The 18,116-nt window shown below is 34.3% G+C and overlaps 1 protein-coding gene across 2 annotated transcripts in view; it reads right to left on the bottom strand.

Moving 5' to 3' along the window:
* Positions 1–18,116, bottom strand: part of Znf521 (zinc finger protein 521) — a 240,016-nt gene that overhangs the window by 120,995 nt on the left and 100,905 nt on the right. The window contains exon 3 of one of the 2 annotated variants that reach the window (XM_015482213.2): positions 2,187–2,271. In XM_015482213.2, the coding sequence (XP_015337699.2) occupies positions 2,187–2,271 (85 nt within the window). The remainder of the gene's footprint in view (positions 1–2,186; positions 2,272–18,116) is intronic. The other variant, XM_048806411.1, reaches the window with a different exon arrangement.

The raw sequence follows: 18,116 nt of genomic DNA, 5'->3' as shown, positions 1-18,116 counted from the left end.
CATATTTTATTATTAAAAATAGCATGAATATTAAATAACAGACCCTCGGTGAAAAGGAATGGAATTTGCTTCTCTGATAGAAGGCGAATTGTTAAATGATCAGATCCCAAAGGAAGGTGAATGTCATATTAATCTACTATAACATAGAGGGGAAAGAAGCTTTGTGGAAGCACTAAGGACTCAAGGAATGTAAGATAAATACAAAAAGAAAGGTATAAAGCAATTTACAATAAAGGGCCAGAGCAAACCATTTAATGTCATAGTATGGGCAAACTGATTTTAAAACTGGAAAAAAAAAAGGTTTATGCTCAACATTTAATTCAGATTCTAACTGTGCAAAAGAACATTAACACTATGGTGAAAATACATTCAAGTTGTTCATCAACATACTAGGATTATAATAAATACAGAAACAAAAATAAGCTTACATTGAAAAGAGCTAATCAGAAGCAAGACAAACAAAATTTTATTAAATTTTCCAAAAGCCGTAAACTCTCACTCATGGCCATCTAAATCTTTAGTACCAGATAGAATAATGAATGAATGCAACCAACAAACAATACTCAAGAAAATAAGAGATGGGAAACATTGATATACATCATTTAGCAAGACAAATTCATTTTTTCCCTATCCCTTACCCCACAAAGAGGCAGTTTTAAAAGTCTACATAGAGCGTGTTTCAAAATCCAAAACCAAAGGCAATCTGTTGAAAAGCACAGTTTGAACCCCTCTTACATGTTGCCATTATCTTCTGAAATTTAGAAAAGCTATCAAAGACATTCTGCTACATTGAAGAACACACTATTTAATGCATCAGAAAATCACTAATGATATTAGTGCTTAAATCTGGAAAATACAAAGTCATCAATACTTTAGCTCTTATGTATATGTTAATTTTCACACAATTAAGTGATTCTTGTATAAGCAATAATCCTACTAAAGACCCATCATTTGAAAACTGTGAAGGGAAATCCCATTGAAAAACTATTAATCAATTTTCCATCATGCTTTTAAATTTATCTTCATTAATTTACACAAACATCAGAAGTTTTGTTATAGTTGTTTTTAATGATTAGTAATGACAGTTGGAGCAACCCTTCTAAAAATTCTTATAATACTTTTGATTGTTGTATAATCAAACTTGTTTCCCCCTGGAAACAAATTTGGAGTCGAAAATGTTGAATTCCTTGTCATACAAAGTTTCACAATAGGAGAGCACAAGGCTAACTGAATCTAATAAATATTATATTATAACTATTTATGGAATTATAAAATACCATGAAGTAAGTATGAAATTAAAAACTCTCATAGTATAAAAACACAAATGAGTAACAAATATAGTGCAAAGTAATAGCAATTGTTATTTTACTGGTAGAAAAAGATCTGCTTGATAAAGTTTAATTGGCTGGTAAAACTCTTAGTGTTATTACTAAGTGCTTATCAAATTAAAAAACATAGGCAGTAACCCCTAAGGAATTGAGGGATAATGGGACAATATGAATAAGTGACAAAATTATACTTTTATTTCAAGCCCATGTAATAAATGCAAAATCCTAAAACCATTGGCCTGGAATGACTTCAGAGCTCTCTCCCCAAACCACTTTTATGAAGATCTATGGAAAATTTGGTAGGGAATAAAAAATGATTACTGAATTTTTTACATGATCTTTATGATTATGATTATTTCCAGGCTGTTGAAACCATACATAAAAAACTATTTTATGGCAATTTAAATTATTTATGTTTCCCTATCACAAAAACGCCCCACTTTAGATTTTGATACAAAGATGCTTAAGCAACACACAGCAGTGCCATTACCATAATAACTTCTGAAATTAAAACCTGTCTAAAACTCTATGGAAAGCTAACATCCAGTTCATTAACCATTCCTGTTAGTTTTCAATAATGCAAAAATGATTAGAAGTTTAATTTGTTAATCACCTGTGTTTTGACTGGCAGTAGATATATAATCCTCTGCAGAAGTCTAAACTAGCCCTTGCAGAAAATAAAACGTGCTAATGCCTTATCAGATCTAATAATAGGAATAAAAAAAAATCAATCATGCCTAGGTAATCCATTGATGTCTGAACAATTAATTCATCTCTAATGCTGTTTAATTATATAGGCACTGATATACACAAGTCAGAGAAAAATCTATCTGTAATAAGGTGTAGAGTGTCACTCACCAATCATGTGATTTGCAACATGAACCTGTATGTCCCATTCATTGTAGAAAACCATCTGACACTTGATGCACTGATAGGTCTTCTTCTGAGAAAACAAGTATAAACAGAATTACTTAGACACATGCACATCTTATTTTTGCTTGTTTATAAAAGAAAAATCATACTCAGAGCATTTTTTCTGAGATGCTGATTCCACATATTTTGCAAACTAACTTACAACAGGGGCTGGGTGATTGGACAGATTTCAATGAGTTTCTAAGACTTTGTCACTTGATCTCAACACCATATTTTCTGTTGCAAACGTTTAGAAGAAACAGAAACACATCATTACAAAATAATATATATTTTTAAAGATTCTTAAAGAACAGAAATTAGCACTAAAAGAATCTGTAACATGTGAATGAACAGATCAATATCTTTGAAGACTAGGCACAATTTCATTCTGACAAAAATAATGGGTGTTGCTGTTTCTAGAGAGCTAGAACTACAGTGGCTAATAAGTTAAGATTTATGGAATGTGACTAAGACATTTGGAGATGATGATATTTTAGCCAAAGTCTGAAATTTAGATGACATTTTAGAAGTTTCAAAGGACAAGCATTTAAATATATATTTTCTTCTATAAACAAATCACATCATAGTGAACATTTAACACTATTTTATTACTCTATACAACAGTCCTATAAAGTAGTTGGAGCAGAATTTTTTATTATAGTTCTAAGAGTGTAAATGATGACACTAAGGCCCAGAGAAGTATGAAAATGTGCCTGATGACAGTGTCACACAGCTGGAAAGACAAATAAGATCTCTTAATTCTAAATGCTAGGCTCCCTGATAAAAGCAGCCCTTATGATTTCATATCTTTATTACTGAGTCCCAGTTCATATTAGATGAACTCAATAATAAAGTATTGGTTATGCTTTCCAGAACACACAGTTACAGAAATTCCTTTGTGATGAAACTCAATATTTACAATTAAAAAACCATCTCGAAAAGCAAAATAAACCATTATGAAATAATCCATTTTGATAATCTCCCAAATGTGAGAAAATTACATTTGTAAAATCACATGACATTTGGTTATAACTATTCTTACTAAATTATCAATTCATCTACAATCATCTAAAACTATTTTACTAATGATATTAATAGTAAATACTGGTCTCCTAAATTATAATTAATTTAAAGAACTTAAATTCTTTAGGATATAAAAACCTCAAAGTTAAGCCCCCAAATTAGGATCCTTTAATTTGAGATAAAAAATTATCAATGCCATTAATATAAATTTTTCCTAGTTATTGTAATTTAACATGGCATCTTTTTCCACAACCACAGACAATATTCCATGCAAACCATAAAAGTACAGGTATATTTCCAATGGAAGCTGTCTAAATAATCTAATGGTCTTTGTACATTAGGCATATTGTGAATTGACTGTGCTGAATCTAAATCTAACACAGACTTCAAACACCCTGACAATCACCAAAGAAGATTTACTACACTGAGCTGTTTATAAGATGCTTTTGATGGTGACATATAGAGCAACATGTGTTGTGTAAATAACATCTATCCCTTTTTTAACAATATTTCCCTTTAGAACTAGTTAGAAAATATTTCTTACTCCCTGATGACCTACATTATATATTGTTTATTAGCATACTTCCAGCATTATCCCTGATATGTGACCTTGCTGAAAAACAAAGAAACATAAACTTAATGGCTAGTCTTTTCTCTTGTTAGCACAGTAAAACATACAATATGTCGAAAACTGTCTCCAAAAATGATGACTGATGAATATGTTGGCAGAATATACTAGGACCTTTTTTTCCCTCTCTCTCCTGTCTAATAATAAAGAATAAAATCACTTGAAAAGCCAAAGTAATAAAATACCAGCACTTACTACTATCTTCACACTGAAATGACACATTTAAAGATCTATGTATGTAAGTTTTCTTTTATCATCAGAAGAAAACGTTCTTGTCACTACTGATAATTCAAATTCTCATTCTCTTTACCCTTAAAAATTATATCTAAAATGCTATATATATTTTTTTCTACTAACAAGGTCATAATCTTATCTATGAGCTCCTAAATTTTCAGCTTGATAAGAATTTAATGTGATCAAAAGCAATGTACCAGGATTTTAAAGCATTGCATCTTGAACTCTACCTCACCAGGCCTCTCATATTCCCCCCCCAAAAAAAAAAAAAAAAAAAAAGCAATGACATGCCAATTGGGATGTGTTAAGGAGTTTCTTTTTAAAGCTATGATGTAAAATTCATTTTCACCTTCAATTAAAAAAAAAGATAATTCTAAATGACCTTTAAAGCATCCCTCATTATAATTATAGATTCTTAGCAAAATATTTGAGAGACCCCTGCACACCTGTACACTGCCTTCTAAGTAAAGGGACTGTAGCCTCTGGACAGTGTCAGCCTCTGGACAGTGTCAGCTGTGGAAAGCTCACTTAGAAGTAAATCCACCTCAGCTCTGTAGAGCTGAGATTATGAGGGGATTCGCTCTAATTCTAGGCCCAAATCTGCTTTTCCACTACTTTCAACCATTGGTCTTAACATGGGGCTGTGGCTATAAAGAGCTGTTGAATCCCTTGTCTAATAATACAGTGACATTAACCCATTTTCAGGCTGAAAATAGGGGAACCATGCATGCGATGCTTGGAACAACCTTCCAGGAGTCTACCTTCCTCCAAGTCCATGTTTTAATAAATAGAACCACAAATGCAGCCCCAAATCTAGGTGTGACCTGACCTCTGCAGAGTACAAGAGGACTGAGGACTCCCTTAGGACAATTACTCCCATTTATATAAAAGACAACAACAAAAAAAGTCAAGTGAGATCATTTCTTTTAAAAGCAGATAAAAGTAGAAACAGAACTTCCATTGTTTGGGCCCCAGATTGGCCTTCATCAAAGATTAGGTTGTCAATTTACTTGAAATGCTAATTTAGTACAATTTTTAAAAGAGACTTTTTTTTCATTAGCCTTTTTAAATGTGCTACTTGGGAGTGGGATTGTCATTTCCTGATTGTTCTCTTTTGTTTTCTGATACTGATAGATGTAATTATCAAGGATACAACTTTTTCCCAGCACCTCATTATTTTTGATTGATTTTGAGAACAATTTAAACGTGCCTTTTTGACATTCTTGTTTTCAGTTATACTCTGGGTAAGGTACTCTGAGACTTTCAGAAAAGAGCATCTCATAAATTAAAAAAAGTGATTAAGGAATTTTAATAATATATAGTTTTTTAAAATTATTCTGATTAACCCTGTCCTTCTCCATTTGATCTATATTCTATATGGACTTCACATTTAATCTCACTGAATTAAATAATGATAATAATAATTAATTTAAAATATGAATTTTAAAAAATTATACTTTGTTGGTGTAAATTTAATTTTTTTAAACTAACAAATGGGTAAAAATATTCAGTGAATCCATAGTAATCCTTAAAAACTGAAAAGACAACTAATTTCCGTTATCACCATTAGAGGCAACTAAAGTTAATTTTTCTGAAAAGTGGTCATCAAAGGATCAGAAGCATCTTGCTTTTTCAGAAGGAAAAGCACCTCACACCTATTTGATGAGGGAAAGTTCTTTGTAGAGGAATGACAGAAATGATGATAAAATTAGAAATTCATCATTTCTCAATGCCAAAAAATCCATAAAATCATTAATGGATGCTGCTGAAACTATTAGGTGAAAGGTTATTTGGAGGTACTCAAATTTCATCCCTTGATCACTGTAAAGAGAAAGATGTACCTTTACAGTTAATTAGGCAAGTGGCAATCACTCAATGCAGAATATTTAGCTTAATCTTACTAACAATGGAGTAATCTGACATCATATGCCTCTCGAATCTTATCTAAAATGTGTACCTGAATTTAATCAAGCCCTTCAACCTAACAAACCAGTATCAAGCAAACATATAAATAGAGAAACAAATATTACTATGAGAATAAAATAGAAATCCAGAAAATTCTTCAAGAGAACTGGTATGTTGTCTGCAAAAAGTCAATGTCATGGAGGACAAAGTAGAGATGACTCTTAGATGAATGAAAAATATTAAACTTCTAAATGTCATGTGTGGGACCTGACTTGGATAGAGAACAGGTATCAAAAATTTTTGAGGCTTTTGGGGAAATTTAAATATCAAATGGTTATTGGGGGCTATTAAGGAATTACAGGCAACTTTCTCAGATGTGACAATCACACTGTAGTTATGTGGATAAACATCCTTTTTGTTGGGAGATGCATGCTGAGTATGTAGGGGTAAAATGGCATTATGTCTGTGATTTACTTTCAAAAGATCCAGAATAAATAAATAAGTAATATATAAAATACATATGACATATACACATCATACATGGAGAAAGCAAATATGGCTGCATGTTAACAATTATTTAATCTAGGTATATGTGTGAACATTTTCATACTAAAAAGTGAGTAAATGAAAATGGTAACTTATAGTATATAGTTTTTTTATGCTAAACCCAATCTCATTAACCCCACCTATACTATTCATTTTATATCCCCCCAAATAATTTGTGCTTAGTTGTTAGAAGTAGCCTTAAAAAGATTTTAAAATTTTATGTGTAGTCTCCTTTTTTAAAACACAAATCTAGTATGTAAATTTTAAGAGGTCAGGAACATAGCTCACAGTCATTTCTAAAATAAAGTACAATAACTTTTCATAATTGTATCATACTTTACAGTCTATAAGAACTCCTATTCACAAAACTCTCTTGCAACAAGGCTGTAAGAATAGATAAAGGAAGAATTATTATCCACATTGACAGATTAAGTGACTTGTCAAAGTCATACTGGTTGTGAACACCACAACCAAGGCCAGGATTCCTCTCTGGCCTCCCTCCCACTGGATTTTAACACAGTTTATACTCTGCTCATTTGCAGGTAAATTTACAATTGCCTTTTGGAAGCATTTTAAAAGGAGCCTTTCCTTAGAATTATGTAAAGCATTGGTCTTTGACAACGCCCAGAGACAGTGGGGAAGTAGCTCAGGATGGTGAAGGCACTGTTTCTGGTCATCTGGGCTTTAGGCTCCCATTCCCAGTTGCTTGACTGAGATCCATAGGATAGATCTGGCTCCCCAGAGTCCCTTGGTCTATTTTCCTTTTTGCTTTTAAGGTTCTGTAATTTTATTTCAATATTTTTAACTTTGTATACTTATTTGTCCTGCTCAATACTAAAAGAACAATTCCAATCTGAGGTCCCATGTCTGTATTTAAACTCCCAAATTTTCAGCAATCAAATTATTCAGTTATTAAGTCTCTCTCACAAACTCTCCATTCACGTCTACCAGAACTCCCATTAGACAGACTGGAGCCTTCCCATCCATCCTCCCTGGATCTGAACTGCTCTCCCGCAATATTGGAGTTGCTTGTTTCTCTGTGTTCTAATAGAGGTGAACTCTGCCCTCTGACAAACCATTGGTTCTCTCTGTACTGTTGTCCAGTCTAGTTTGTTTAATCTAGTAATACTTTTATTTCAAAGACTGTTTTTCATTCATAACATTTCTAATTTTAAACATTTGTCCCCCACCGCTGCTTGGATTTGCTTCAAAATTATCACTCTTAGTAGAAATCACTCTTGAATTATCTTTCTAAGTGTCTAAGCATACTCTGTCAGATCTTTCCTTTTGTGTGGGCTTTGCTAGAATTAGGTTCATTCACATATTTTGGAGTCTTGGTTTGAAGCCCATTTGTAGTGAAAGCTTTTCTTCTCTGTGCTCATTCCTCCCTTTCCAGTAGTTTTGCCTGTTTCTATGAGGCCATCCCAGGCTGCTGGACCAGAGCCTCTCAGAGGGGCATTTCCTGTGCACCTGCTGAGCTGCAAGGATAGAAGAGACACTGCACATTTAATCACAGGCACAGCACGTAGCTAATTCAGTTTTAAGTCACAAAACTGTGACTCTGTTCCTATTCTTTTAACCCTCCAGCTAAAAACCCTAGTCTCAAGTAATGGTCAACAACAGAATTTTTTTTTCCCCCTCAGTCTCTTGTCATAAGCAAGGAAGGGCCTCCAGGCCCTGCTTTATTTTTATTGTATTTATTTGTGGTGCGTGGGATGGAACTCAAAACCTCATACATGCTAAGCAAGCATTCTACCACTGATATATACCCCCTGCTACCCAGGCCCTGGTCTAAATAGTGAATTTGGCTTTGTCTCATTGGGATGAAACACTAATTACCACTTCCTGTTGATAACAGCCTTGATAACTAGTTGAATTTTTATTTGTTTAAGTATCTCAAAGATGAAGAACTGTTTGGAGTTTGACTAAGTCCACTTGGTTTTCTACTTTGTTATTTTATCTGTCATTGCTGTATGTTTGGAACATCAAAGCATAATGTTACAGAGCCATTTTCCCAGAACGTGCCACAGCCCCCAGCTCCCTCTCAGTCACCAATCCCAAGCTTGGGCAATGTCTATCAAGGTAAGTCTGGTCTCAAACCCCATCAGAACCCTGAAATTAAGATGTTTTAAAATTATGCTATAAAATATTCATTCCAACTCTATCCAGCAGTCTTAGTAGGGAAGAAACTTTAGAATTTTCTTTCTGCAATTAGTTGCTATTTAGTGGCTTCATCATTTAGCTGTGTGAAAAGTCATTTAATGACTCCGAGTATTAGTTTCCTTCCCTGTAAATTAAAAATAATAAAACTTACATCTCAGAGTTATGTGAGAAGCAAGTAAGAATTATATAAAAGTGCTTAGTACTGTGCCTACTATGTAGCATGCTGGCATTAAAGAGTAACTACCTTTATTACTCTTTACTTGACAGGTTATTACGGCAGTGGAATGAAATATGATAAGAACTGTCTGGCACGATAAAGATGCTTGTCAAAGGTTAGTTCTCACCCTTTGGAGTGGACCATAGAATCATATTAAAATTTCTTTCAACTAGACTCCACTGATTTATATTTTATGTCAATTAACAAGGGTTAAATAAATATTTATTTAAAAAGCCTTAAAAAGTAATAGCATAAAGAATATCATAATTTGGTGACAGGGTGGGGGGATGGAAAGGAAGAGGAGGAGGTAACTGTGTATAAAGGTTCAAACTAGGTAGAGGGGGAAAAATCTGTTTTCAAGGTTTATAGGAACATATATTACCATTCCAAGAATGAATATATTAATTACAAATGAAATATGTTTAGCATCAGTAGTACTTTTACTTGGCGGTATTTTTTTTTTTTGGCAAGGAAATGGATACTATATATGAATGGAAGTAATTATCCGGCAGCTTTTCACAAATACTCAATAACTTAGGCATTTTACTAATAGCCTAGTCATTTTCCAAATGATTTTATATTAGTATGAAAATAAGTCACTGAACAGAGAGAGAAAAATAAAATGAAAGCTACTAATAATGAAAAGACTGACCAAATGATACACTAAAAAATGAAAGCATCAATGTTCTATTGCGTAGTCTAGAGGTAGTTAAAAGAAGGATACCATTGTCTTACTGATGTGGCTAAGGTCCAGAAATAAAGACTACATAGCACAATGCCTGGCTCATGGTAAGATCTCAATAATCAAGAAGAATAAATGCAATTCCTACACTCAAGGAGTTTCAACATAATTAGGGAAAGAAAACACACAACATTAAAATGCCACAAGTATTTTGCTTAAGTGACGTGGCAAAACAGCTCAAGATCAAGTGCCTATGACAGTACGTGGTGAAGAGAAGATAGCTAAAACATGACAGAGAGCCACACATTAATATGGTCTGGGAGAATCAGGCAAAGCTCCCTGGGAGTTAATCTAAAATCCAAAATGGGAATAATTTTCTTGAGCTTACAAAGTGCCTACAAGATGCCAGGCAAGTTGCTCACAGTCTGGTGAGGCATTTGGTGGAATGAGGAAAACAATACAGAACAGAAACAAGATTAAAGAAGAGTGCTTCTGGCTGAGTAGACAGGAGAAAAAGGAGAAGGACAAAATTTAACTAGTTAAAAATGGACCTTGAAAAAGATATTTGTTCTAAAGGATGAGTTGTAATTTTTTAATGGTACTAAGGAATAAAAGAATATTTATTTAAGCATATTTATTGTTACAAATAAAATCTAAAATCCATAAAGATATACATTTAAGTTATGACTCATCTTGAAATTAAGGAGTAAAAACAAACTTTTAAAAAATCTTTTTTTGGTTTCTCTTCAAATAGTAGATAAAACAGTATTAAAATATTTTGTTTCCAAAGGTTTCATCAATAGTCAAAAACCAGAAAATAATGGAGACTTCAGGAAAATCTGACAAGTATTCTTTAAAAAACAAAACTTAGAGTAAAAGATGACGTCATTTCCATATATTACACCAAACAAATCTCATTTATTACCTTGAAAACCATAATGAATCATTTTAAAATATAAAATCAATAAAAAATTTAACAAAACAATCATCGCAGGTTCAAAATTGTCTCCTAACAAATTTGCTTCAAAATTTATCTATGTACTTGAACTTGATGTTTCACATTAAAAACTGATTTTGAGCCTAAGCTTTCCATGGAGAGAGATGCCTTATTAGGCTGACTTCTTCATCTCCACTCTATTGTTTTCCTTAATTCACATTTTGGAGTTTTTCCCAAGGGAGCCAGCTTGTGTCCCTTATTTTTCAGGTCACTAAGACCCTCCAGGTAAGATCCCTTCTTCTAAATGATCTCATTTAATGTTAGGGGTTCAGGTGCTGTTCATCTCTGCCTTGGCAAATCCACCTGAATCAAATCTCTTATAGTGTTGTCCAGAAAGTAGGAAGTCAGTATATTTCCCTTACTGCCTAACCCATGGACAATCTGATGAGCCATCTTACACCCATCACCTCCATTCACAAGGTGCTACCTACAGCTGTCTGGGTCTGCCAGCAACGCTCCCTACCACCATGCCTGGCCCTAGAAATTAGTGAATTGAAAGAGACTGAATAACAGACTAAATGAATTATATAATAAATTCAAGAAAAAAAAATCACCAAGCACTTAAGTTTATGTGTGTGTGTGTGTGTGTGTGTGTGTGTGTGTGTTAGGATGGAATTTGCCTCTAATTACACATGGCTATACTACTTCATTAGGTCATAGTTTTAAAAAGAAATTTATGATTCATAGTAAATTCCAATTAGCTTCCTACATCAACTGTTTTGTAAACATTCCTATGATTTAAGAAAGATAAAACTTGGGAGTAGGTTTGTATTCATAATAGCTGCCACTCTGACTGGAGCAGATGAAATTTTAGAGTAGTTTCGATTTGCATTTCTCCGATTGCTTGCGATGATGAACATTTTTTCATATATTTGTTGACTGACTATATATTATCTTCTGAGAAGTGTCTGTTCCTGTCTTGGCCCATTTATTGACTGGGTTATTGAGGATGTGGGGGAAAAGGTACACTCATACACTGCTGGCAGGACTGCAAATTGGTGCAGCCAATATGGAAAGGGGTATAGAGATTTCTTGGAAAATTGGGAATGGAACCACCATTTGACCAAGCTATCCTTTTCTCCGATCTATACCCAAAGGACTTAAAAACAGCATACTACAGAGGCACAGCCATATCATTGTTTATAGCAGCTCAATTCACAATAGCTAAATGGTGGAACCAACCTACATGCCCTACAATAGATGAAAGGATAAAAAAATGTGGCATATATACACAATGGAATATTACTCAGCAATAAAAGAGAATAAAATCATGGCATGATTTTATGGATGAATTAGAGAAGATAATGCTAAGTGAAGTTAGCCAATCCCAAACAACCAAATGCCAAATGTTTTCTCTGATATAAGGAAGCTGATTCATAGAGGGGTAGGGAGGGGGAGCATGGGAGGAATAGACAAACTCTAGGTAGGGCAGAGGGGTTGGAGAGGAAGGGAGGAAGTATGGAGTTAGAAATGATGGTGGAATGTTATGAACATTATTATCCAAAGTACATGTATGAAGACAAGAACTGGTGTGAATATACTTTGTATACAACCAGAGATATGATAAATTGTGCTCTGTGTGTGTAATAAGAATTGTAATGCATTCTGCTGTCATATATACATAAAATAATTAATTAAAAAAAGATTTGGGGGTAATAAAATAGAGATTTCTATAATGACTCTTACTAAACAAATCCAAGGAGGAAAGGAAGAAGTCAAATTGTTTGTCTTACAACAAAATAGGGGCTAATTCCCATATCAATTGTTTCAATCATATACTGATTATTTTCATCTTAAAAGTCATTGAGATTTCCCTTCTTTCTTGCAGATGGCAAGATCGGGAACTGTGGCTGGTAGCTTTGGGGAAGGCATATTTGAAAAGGAGAAATAGCAGGCCCAGGTGTAGTATGTTGTTTCACTTTAGAGATCTCATTCTGAAGATTGGTAGCAGTACTATTTACAATCTTACTGTAAACCAGGAGAAATTTTTGTGAGGCAGACAAAAAAATATTCCATTAAGAAATATTTTCTTTTCTTTTCTTTTCTTTTCTTTCCTCCCTCCCTCCCTTCCTTCCTTCCTTCCTTTTCCCCTCCTCCTCCTCCTCCTCCTCCTCCTGGCAGCGGGGGGTGGGGGGGGGGACCAAGGATTGAACTCAGGGCCACTTAACCACTGAGCCACATCCCCAGACCTTGTGTTTTAGTTTCTCTTTTGTTTAGAGACAAGGTCTTGCTAAGTGGCTCAGGGCCTTACCAAGTTGTTGAGGCTGGCTTTGAACTTGTGATCCTCCTGCCTTAGCCTCCCAAGCTGCTGGGACTACAAGCATGTGCCACCTCACCCAGGAAGAAATATTTTCTTAAAGTATATAATTCCTGCCCTAAAATCAAGTTGAGAAGTTAAATAATTTTTATTAACCCTTCATAGAACAGTTTTTATCACATATTAGATCGTAAAGGTTTTATTTTGATTCTCTTATAAGTCATTACATGTTTCATCCTTTCAACAAAATGAATCTATCTCTCCAAAAGGCTGGAAATTCTTTAAGGGTAAGTGCAGGGCTTGGCCTTATCCATCCTGCAATGCAAATCATCATTCTTTACACCTGGTAGGTTAAATGCGTATGGTTCATACCTGTCTGTTGTAAAATAAAAACCTCTACTTCCTCCTAATTCTCTTGAGATGGAGGTTCCTGTGGACTCCTGGTTATTCTCCTTTGTTTATATTCCTAATCTATCTTTCCAATTTTTCTTCTATCAGAGGAATAGTTCATGTTCTGGCAGTTTTGTGTCTTATCTACAATATATAATCCTTCTTATTTTGATCATTTCAGTTACCCATGTAAGTGTCCAAATTACCCTTGTCTTTTGTCACTTTTCTCTCTAGTGAGATAGCCTACTGCATGTCCTCCCACTCTTCACAGTCCTTATTTTGCTTCCTTCTCCCGACTTTATCCTGGGTTCTGCCTTCTCTCGTCCATCCCTTCCGCTTGAATAGCCTTTCTACTGAGGCATGTCAGACCACTCTTAACTTTTCCTTCAAATTGCTTCTAAAACCCACCTGCTTCAACAAACTGGTTAGCAATTACACCCACACAGTGCTGTGGGGGTTGACTTAAGTATTCCACTTGTTTGTACTCTTAGTGTAACTTTTTGGGATAGAGGTGTGCTTCCTTCAGTTTACCTACTTTAAAGCATTCCGTACAGTTACAATGTATATATGGGATGTATAATGGGAGGGTCCTTTTAACCTCTTGAGTTAACAGAAATTATCTGGATTTTTCAAATTTTTCTTCATTCTTCATTCCAAAAATATATTTTCATAAAACAAAGAAAAAAAATTCCCACAATGTTCTTCGTATTTACAAAGGTAATAGTACAAGTGTATATATATATATATATATATATATATATATATATATATATATATANGAAAAGTTTATTTGGGAATCTGCTGTCCAGGGACTGAGACCTCTGAAACTGTGAGCCTCCAAATAAACTTTTCTTTCCCTAAAATTGTTCTGGTCAGATCTTTTAGTTACAGCAGCAAAAAAGCTGACTAAAACAGCACCACCTCTCCATTGCCACTTCCTGCTCCTAATGGCTCCCTTCTTTGAGGGTTCTTAGTTCTCAGGGTACACTTGTAGCATAAAATTCACTTACCCAAAATGCCTCAGACCAGAAGTACTTCCCATTTTATATTATTTCAGATTTTGGAATATCTGTTAATATTAATGAAAAATTTGGGAGATGGGACCCAAATCAAAATACAAAATTGATTTATGTTTCATAGATATATCCCATACACAGGTCCTGAAAGTAATTTTATAACATATTTGTGTGTGTGTGTGTGTGTTTTCACTGCAATCCACCATCACTGAGCCACATCCCAGACCTTGTGTTTTAGTTTTTCTTTTGTTTAGAGACAAGGTCTTGCTAAGTACTTCCCATTTTATATTATTTCAGATTTTCCACTTCTGATGCTATACTACCTTGGTTTTGGAGCATTTCAGATTTCAGAGTTTTGGATTAGAGAAGCTGAAACTGCAATATATTCAAAGTATCTATTCTTATTGCAGTCTGAGGTTTCCTTTCATCTACTGAGCAACAGCTGTTTTTCTCTTGAACTCCTAAACCCAGCACACTGCCTGACAGAAGCATTGTAGAGACTTGTGTGGACCATACAGAGGTGAACTGATGGGGTCTTTAAAAAAAAAATAACTATACCTAAGAGTGTCAGAAATGCATACCGGAGGGAACTGGACTTGCTGCCACCCAACACACCCAAACTCTGCATCAGATACCAGAAGGTCCTTGTGGTCCCCCTGCAGGTTATCCCAGAAGGATTAACTTTAGACCTGAAAATTTTTGTGCATAATCGTTATTGATAATATATCTTATAAAGCCAGAAATTTCCCATATATAAAAAAATACCCAATAATATAATCTGGGAAAATATGGAGCTGTTTCTGAACTGGGCTTCTACTACTCCAAAGCATAGAACATGAGTGGGAGGAAGTGCAAGAAAAGGGAGATGAGCCAGGCTTGGGGATGCACATCTGTAATCTCAGGGGCTGAGTAGACTGAGGCAGGAGAATTGTGAGTTCAAATCCAGCCTCAGCAAAAGTGAGGCACAAAGCAACTCAGTGAGACCCTGTCTCTAAATAAAAAATAGGGCTGGGGATGTGGCTTAGTGATCGAGTGCCCCTGAGTTGAATCCCCAGTACCCACTCATCCCCAAAAGGTGGGGATATCAAATCTGCCATCTTGCAAAGCAAGCACTAATTTGTTTTTTCCTAAGATTTTCTTTGGAAGTCCATGTGACAACTCAGTCATTCTTTCCAAAGACATTTTGGAATACCATTGTTTAATATGTTAGTACACATTTAAGACTATTCCTATTTCTAATCCAGCCAACTCTTCACTGTCTTAACAGACATCCAATTCACTATTTGAGAACACATTTGTTTTCTGTAGGCTTAATTCTTTATCAAGAGAAACATGAAACAATGTCTATGTTTGCCTTTGTGTGTACAGTGCCTGTCACACATTTGAAATTTGATAATCATTGAATAAATGAATCAACTAGATTCAAATTAAACAGTGTATCATGCCTATTTTGAAATGTCTGGTTTGTGGAATGATATGAATTTGTTATAAAGAAATGATAGTGATCGAGACCCAATTACAGGGATAAAAAATATCTGTCCTCTACCAAATCTATTTCAACATTCCAGTGCTAACAGGTTTAGATATTAAACCTAGAGGTTTCCTGCCAGGTGTTTTGGCTGTCCTATTTGGACATTTAGTCCTTCCCCCCTCCCCTGCACCTACTCCCCTTTCCTTTTCTCTTACTCTTTCTTTCAAAGAATGATCTTTACTAAACACCCAACCACTATTCATAATTAAATTCTCTACTTCTGGGACATTTCAAAAGTTTAAATTACAGTTTTGTTGTTGTTGTTGTTGTTTCCTTGCTGTCTAAAACTAAACTTTAAAATGTAAAAAATTTTAAAGAGCTATTTTTTCCCCTAAAATCTACTGGCAGTATTCTCTGTGGATCAACTATAGAGTATTTACATTCTTGGGGGGGGGGAAAGGTGGTTTTATTTATTTTTGACAGGATTATAATTTGATGCATAACCTCTTGATTAATTTTTAGAAATTTATATTTTAAAAGTACTAATAAGTTATTGAGAGAGATTTCAAAGCAAAGACATGCCATGATTTTGAAATCAAAGTGGCACTGATAAACTTTATTTGACAAAATCTGATGTTAACATACTTATCTTAAGAGAGATCTCATGATTATTATATTTTTTTGAACAAAATACCTTTATTTTATTTATTTAGTTAGTTTTATGTGGTGCTGAGGATCAAACCCAGTGCCTTACACATGCTAGGCAAGTGCTGTACCACTGAACTACAATCTTAGCCCCATAGGATTATTTTGTGAATTTTACATTTAGAAGTTTTTTATCACTCTGTTCTCCATGATATGTTTCAATCCAGTATATACAACTGAGTGCTTTTCCTTTCATTGCATTTTTTCCATCTGTATATGTTTTTCTACCTTTTATATTTATTGTTGCCTGACACTACCTCTGACCTCAAAGCAAATAATAAGACTTTTTCTTTGTGGTCTTTATACTCTCCTTTGCTTGTTGGTTTTCAGTGCTTCTAGGTTTGATGTTTATATTCAGTTGTTTTTCTATTTCATCAATTTTATGGAAGAATGATGACTTGTTTAGATGCCTTTTGACCAAATAAGCCATTATCTTAGCATGAGATGAAACTATTCCCAGTTATCAGAAATTAATTTAACCTTATACATAGATATTACATAAATTACTTAACCATACACATTTGTAGGGTACTTCATGTGCACCAAGGACTTTCTTTTTTTTCAATATTTTTATTGGTGCATTGTAATTATATACTTACTAAGGACTTTCATATATACATACAGAATCTGCTCTTCACAATAATGTTATAAAGTGGTCAAAGTATATATTATGCCCATGTTAGCAATGAAGAAACTAAAGCTTAGGAAGGACTAGCTAAGATCACACAGGCAGTTCTGTCAACTGTTATTTGAATTCATATTTTTTTCCTTAGTACAATCTTTTCTTCTACCATATTATGCTGCATATCCTTAAATTCCCCTTAGCGGCATTCTCTCTTTAACAAAAAATGGACAGACTCAGTTAAAGGCTTGCTTATGCAAGACAATGTTTAATTCAATAAAATAAATTATTTGCTGTGATATGGGGAGTTTTACAGAATTTTACCTGCCACTCAATCTCTCTATGATGTGAATTGCATAGGACATTACATGCTTATGAGGTATCTTATGTTTTATTTATATGTGGTTCTAAAAAACTATCAATATTTATTTCTTAGAGAAATGCTTCCATCTTTGTTTCATTTTCCATATGTTTTAATCACCAGGTTTCAATTATTTACAAGCATTTACTAAGAACCTACAGACATGCAAGTAACTCTTCAGAGAACCATGGAGGATACCAAGCCAGAGCCCTGCCTTCACCCCTTTCCAGCCCTCTGACCTCTTCTGCTAGTCTCTTTCCTGCTCATGCTCCTCCACCTTATTGGTCCCCTGCAATTTCTTAAGCATGCTAGCTATGCTCTTCTGGTCTCAGTACTTGGGATTTGACAGTTCTCTCCAATCAGTTTGCTCTTCATATAGATATGTGCAAAGCTAATTCCTACCTGGTTGTTTGCTCTTTAACTCTCAACTGTCTTAGCACTTAATACTTCTATGATGGCCCATATTCCTCTCTATATATTTTTTTTAATTTTATTTTTAGTTGTAGAGGGACATAATGCCTTTATTTAATTTATTTTTTTTTCATGTGGTGCCAAGTATCCAACCCAGTGCCTCATACATGCTAAGAAGCACTCTACCACTGAGCCACAATCCCGGCCCCCAAGATTATATTTTTTTAAAATATTTTTGAGTTGTAGAT

Source organism: Marmota marmota, unplaced genomic scaffold (genome assembly GCF_001458135.2).
Source record: "Marmota marmota marmota unplaced genomic scaffold, marMar, whole genome shotgun sequence".
NCBI lineage: Eukaryota > Metazoa > Chordata > Mammalia > Rodentia > Sciuridae > Marmota > Marmota marmota.
The sequence above is the reverse complement of the archived record's forward strand: the minus strand, read 5'-3'. Positions and strand labels throughout refer to the sequence as shown.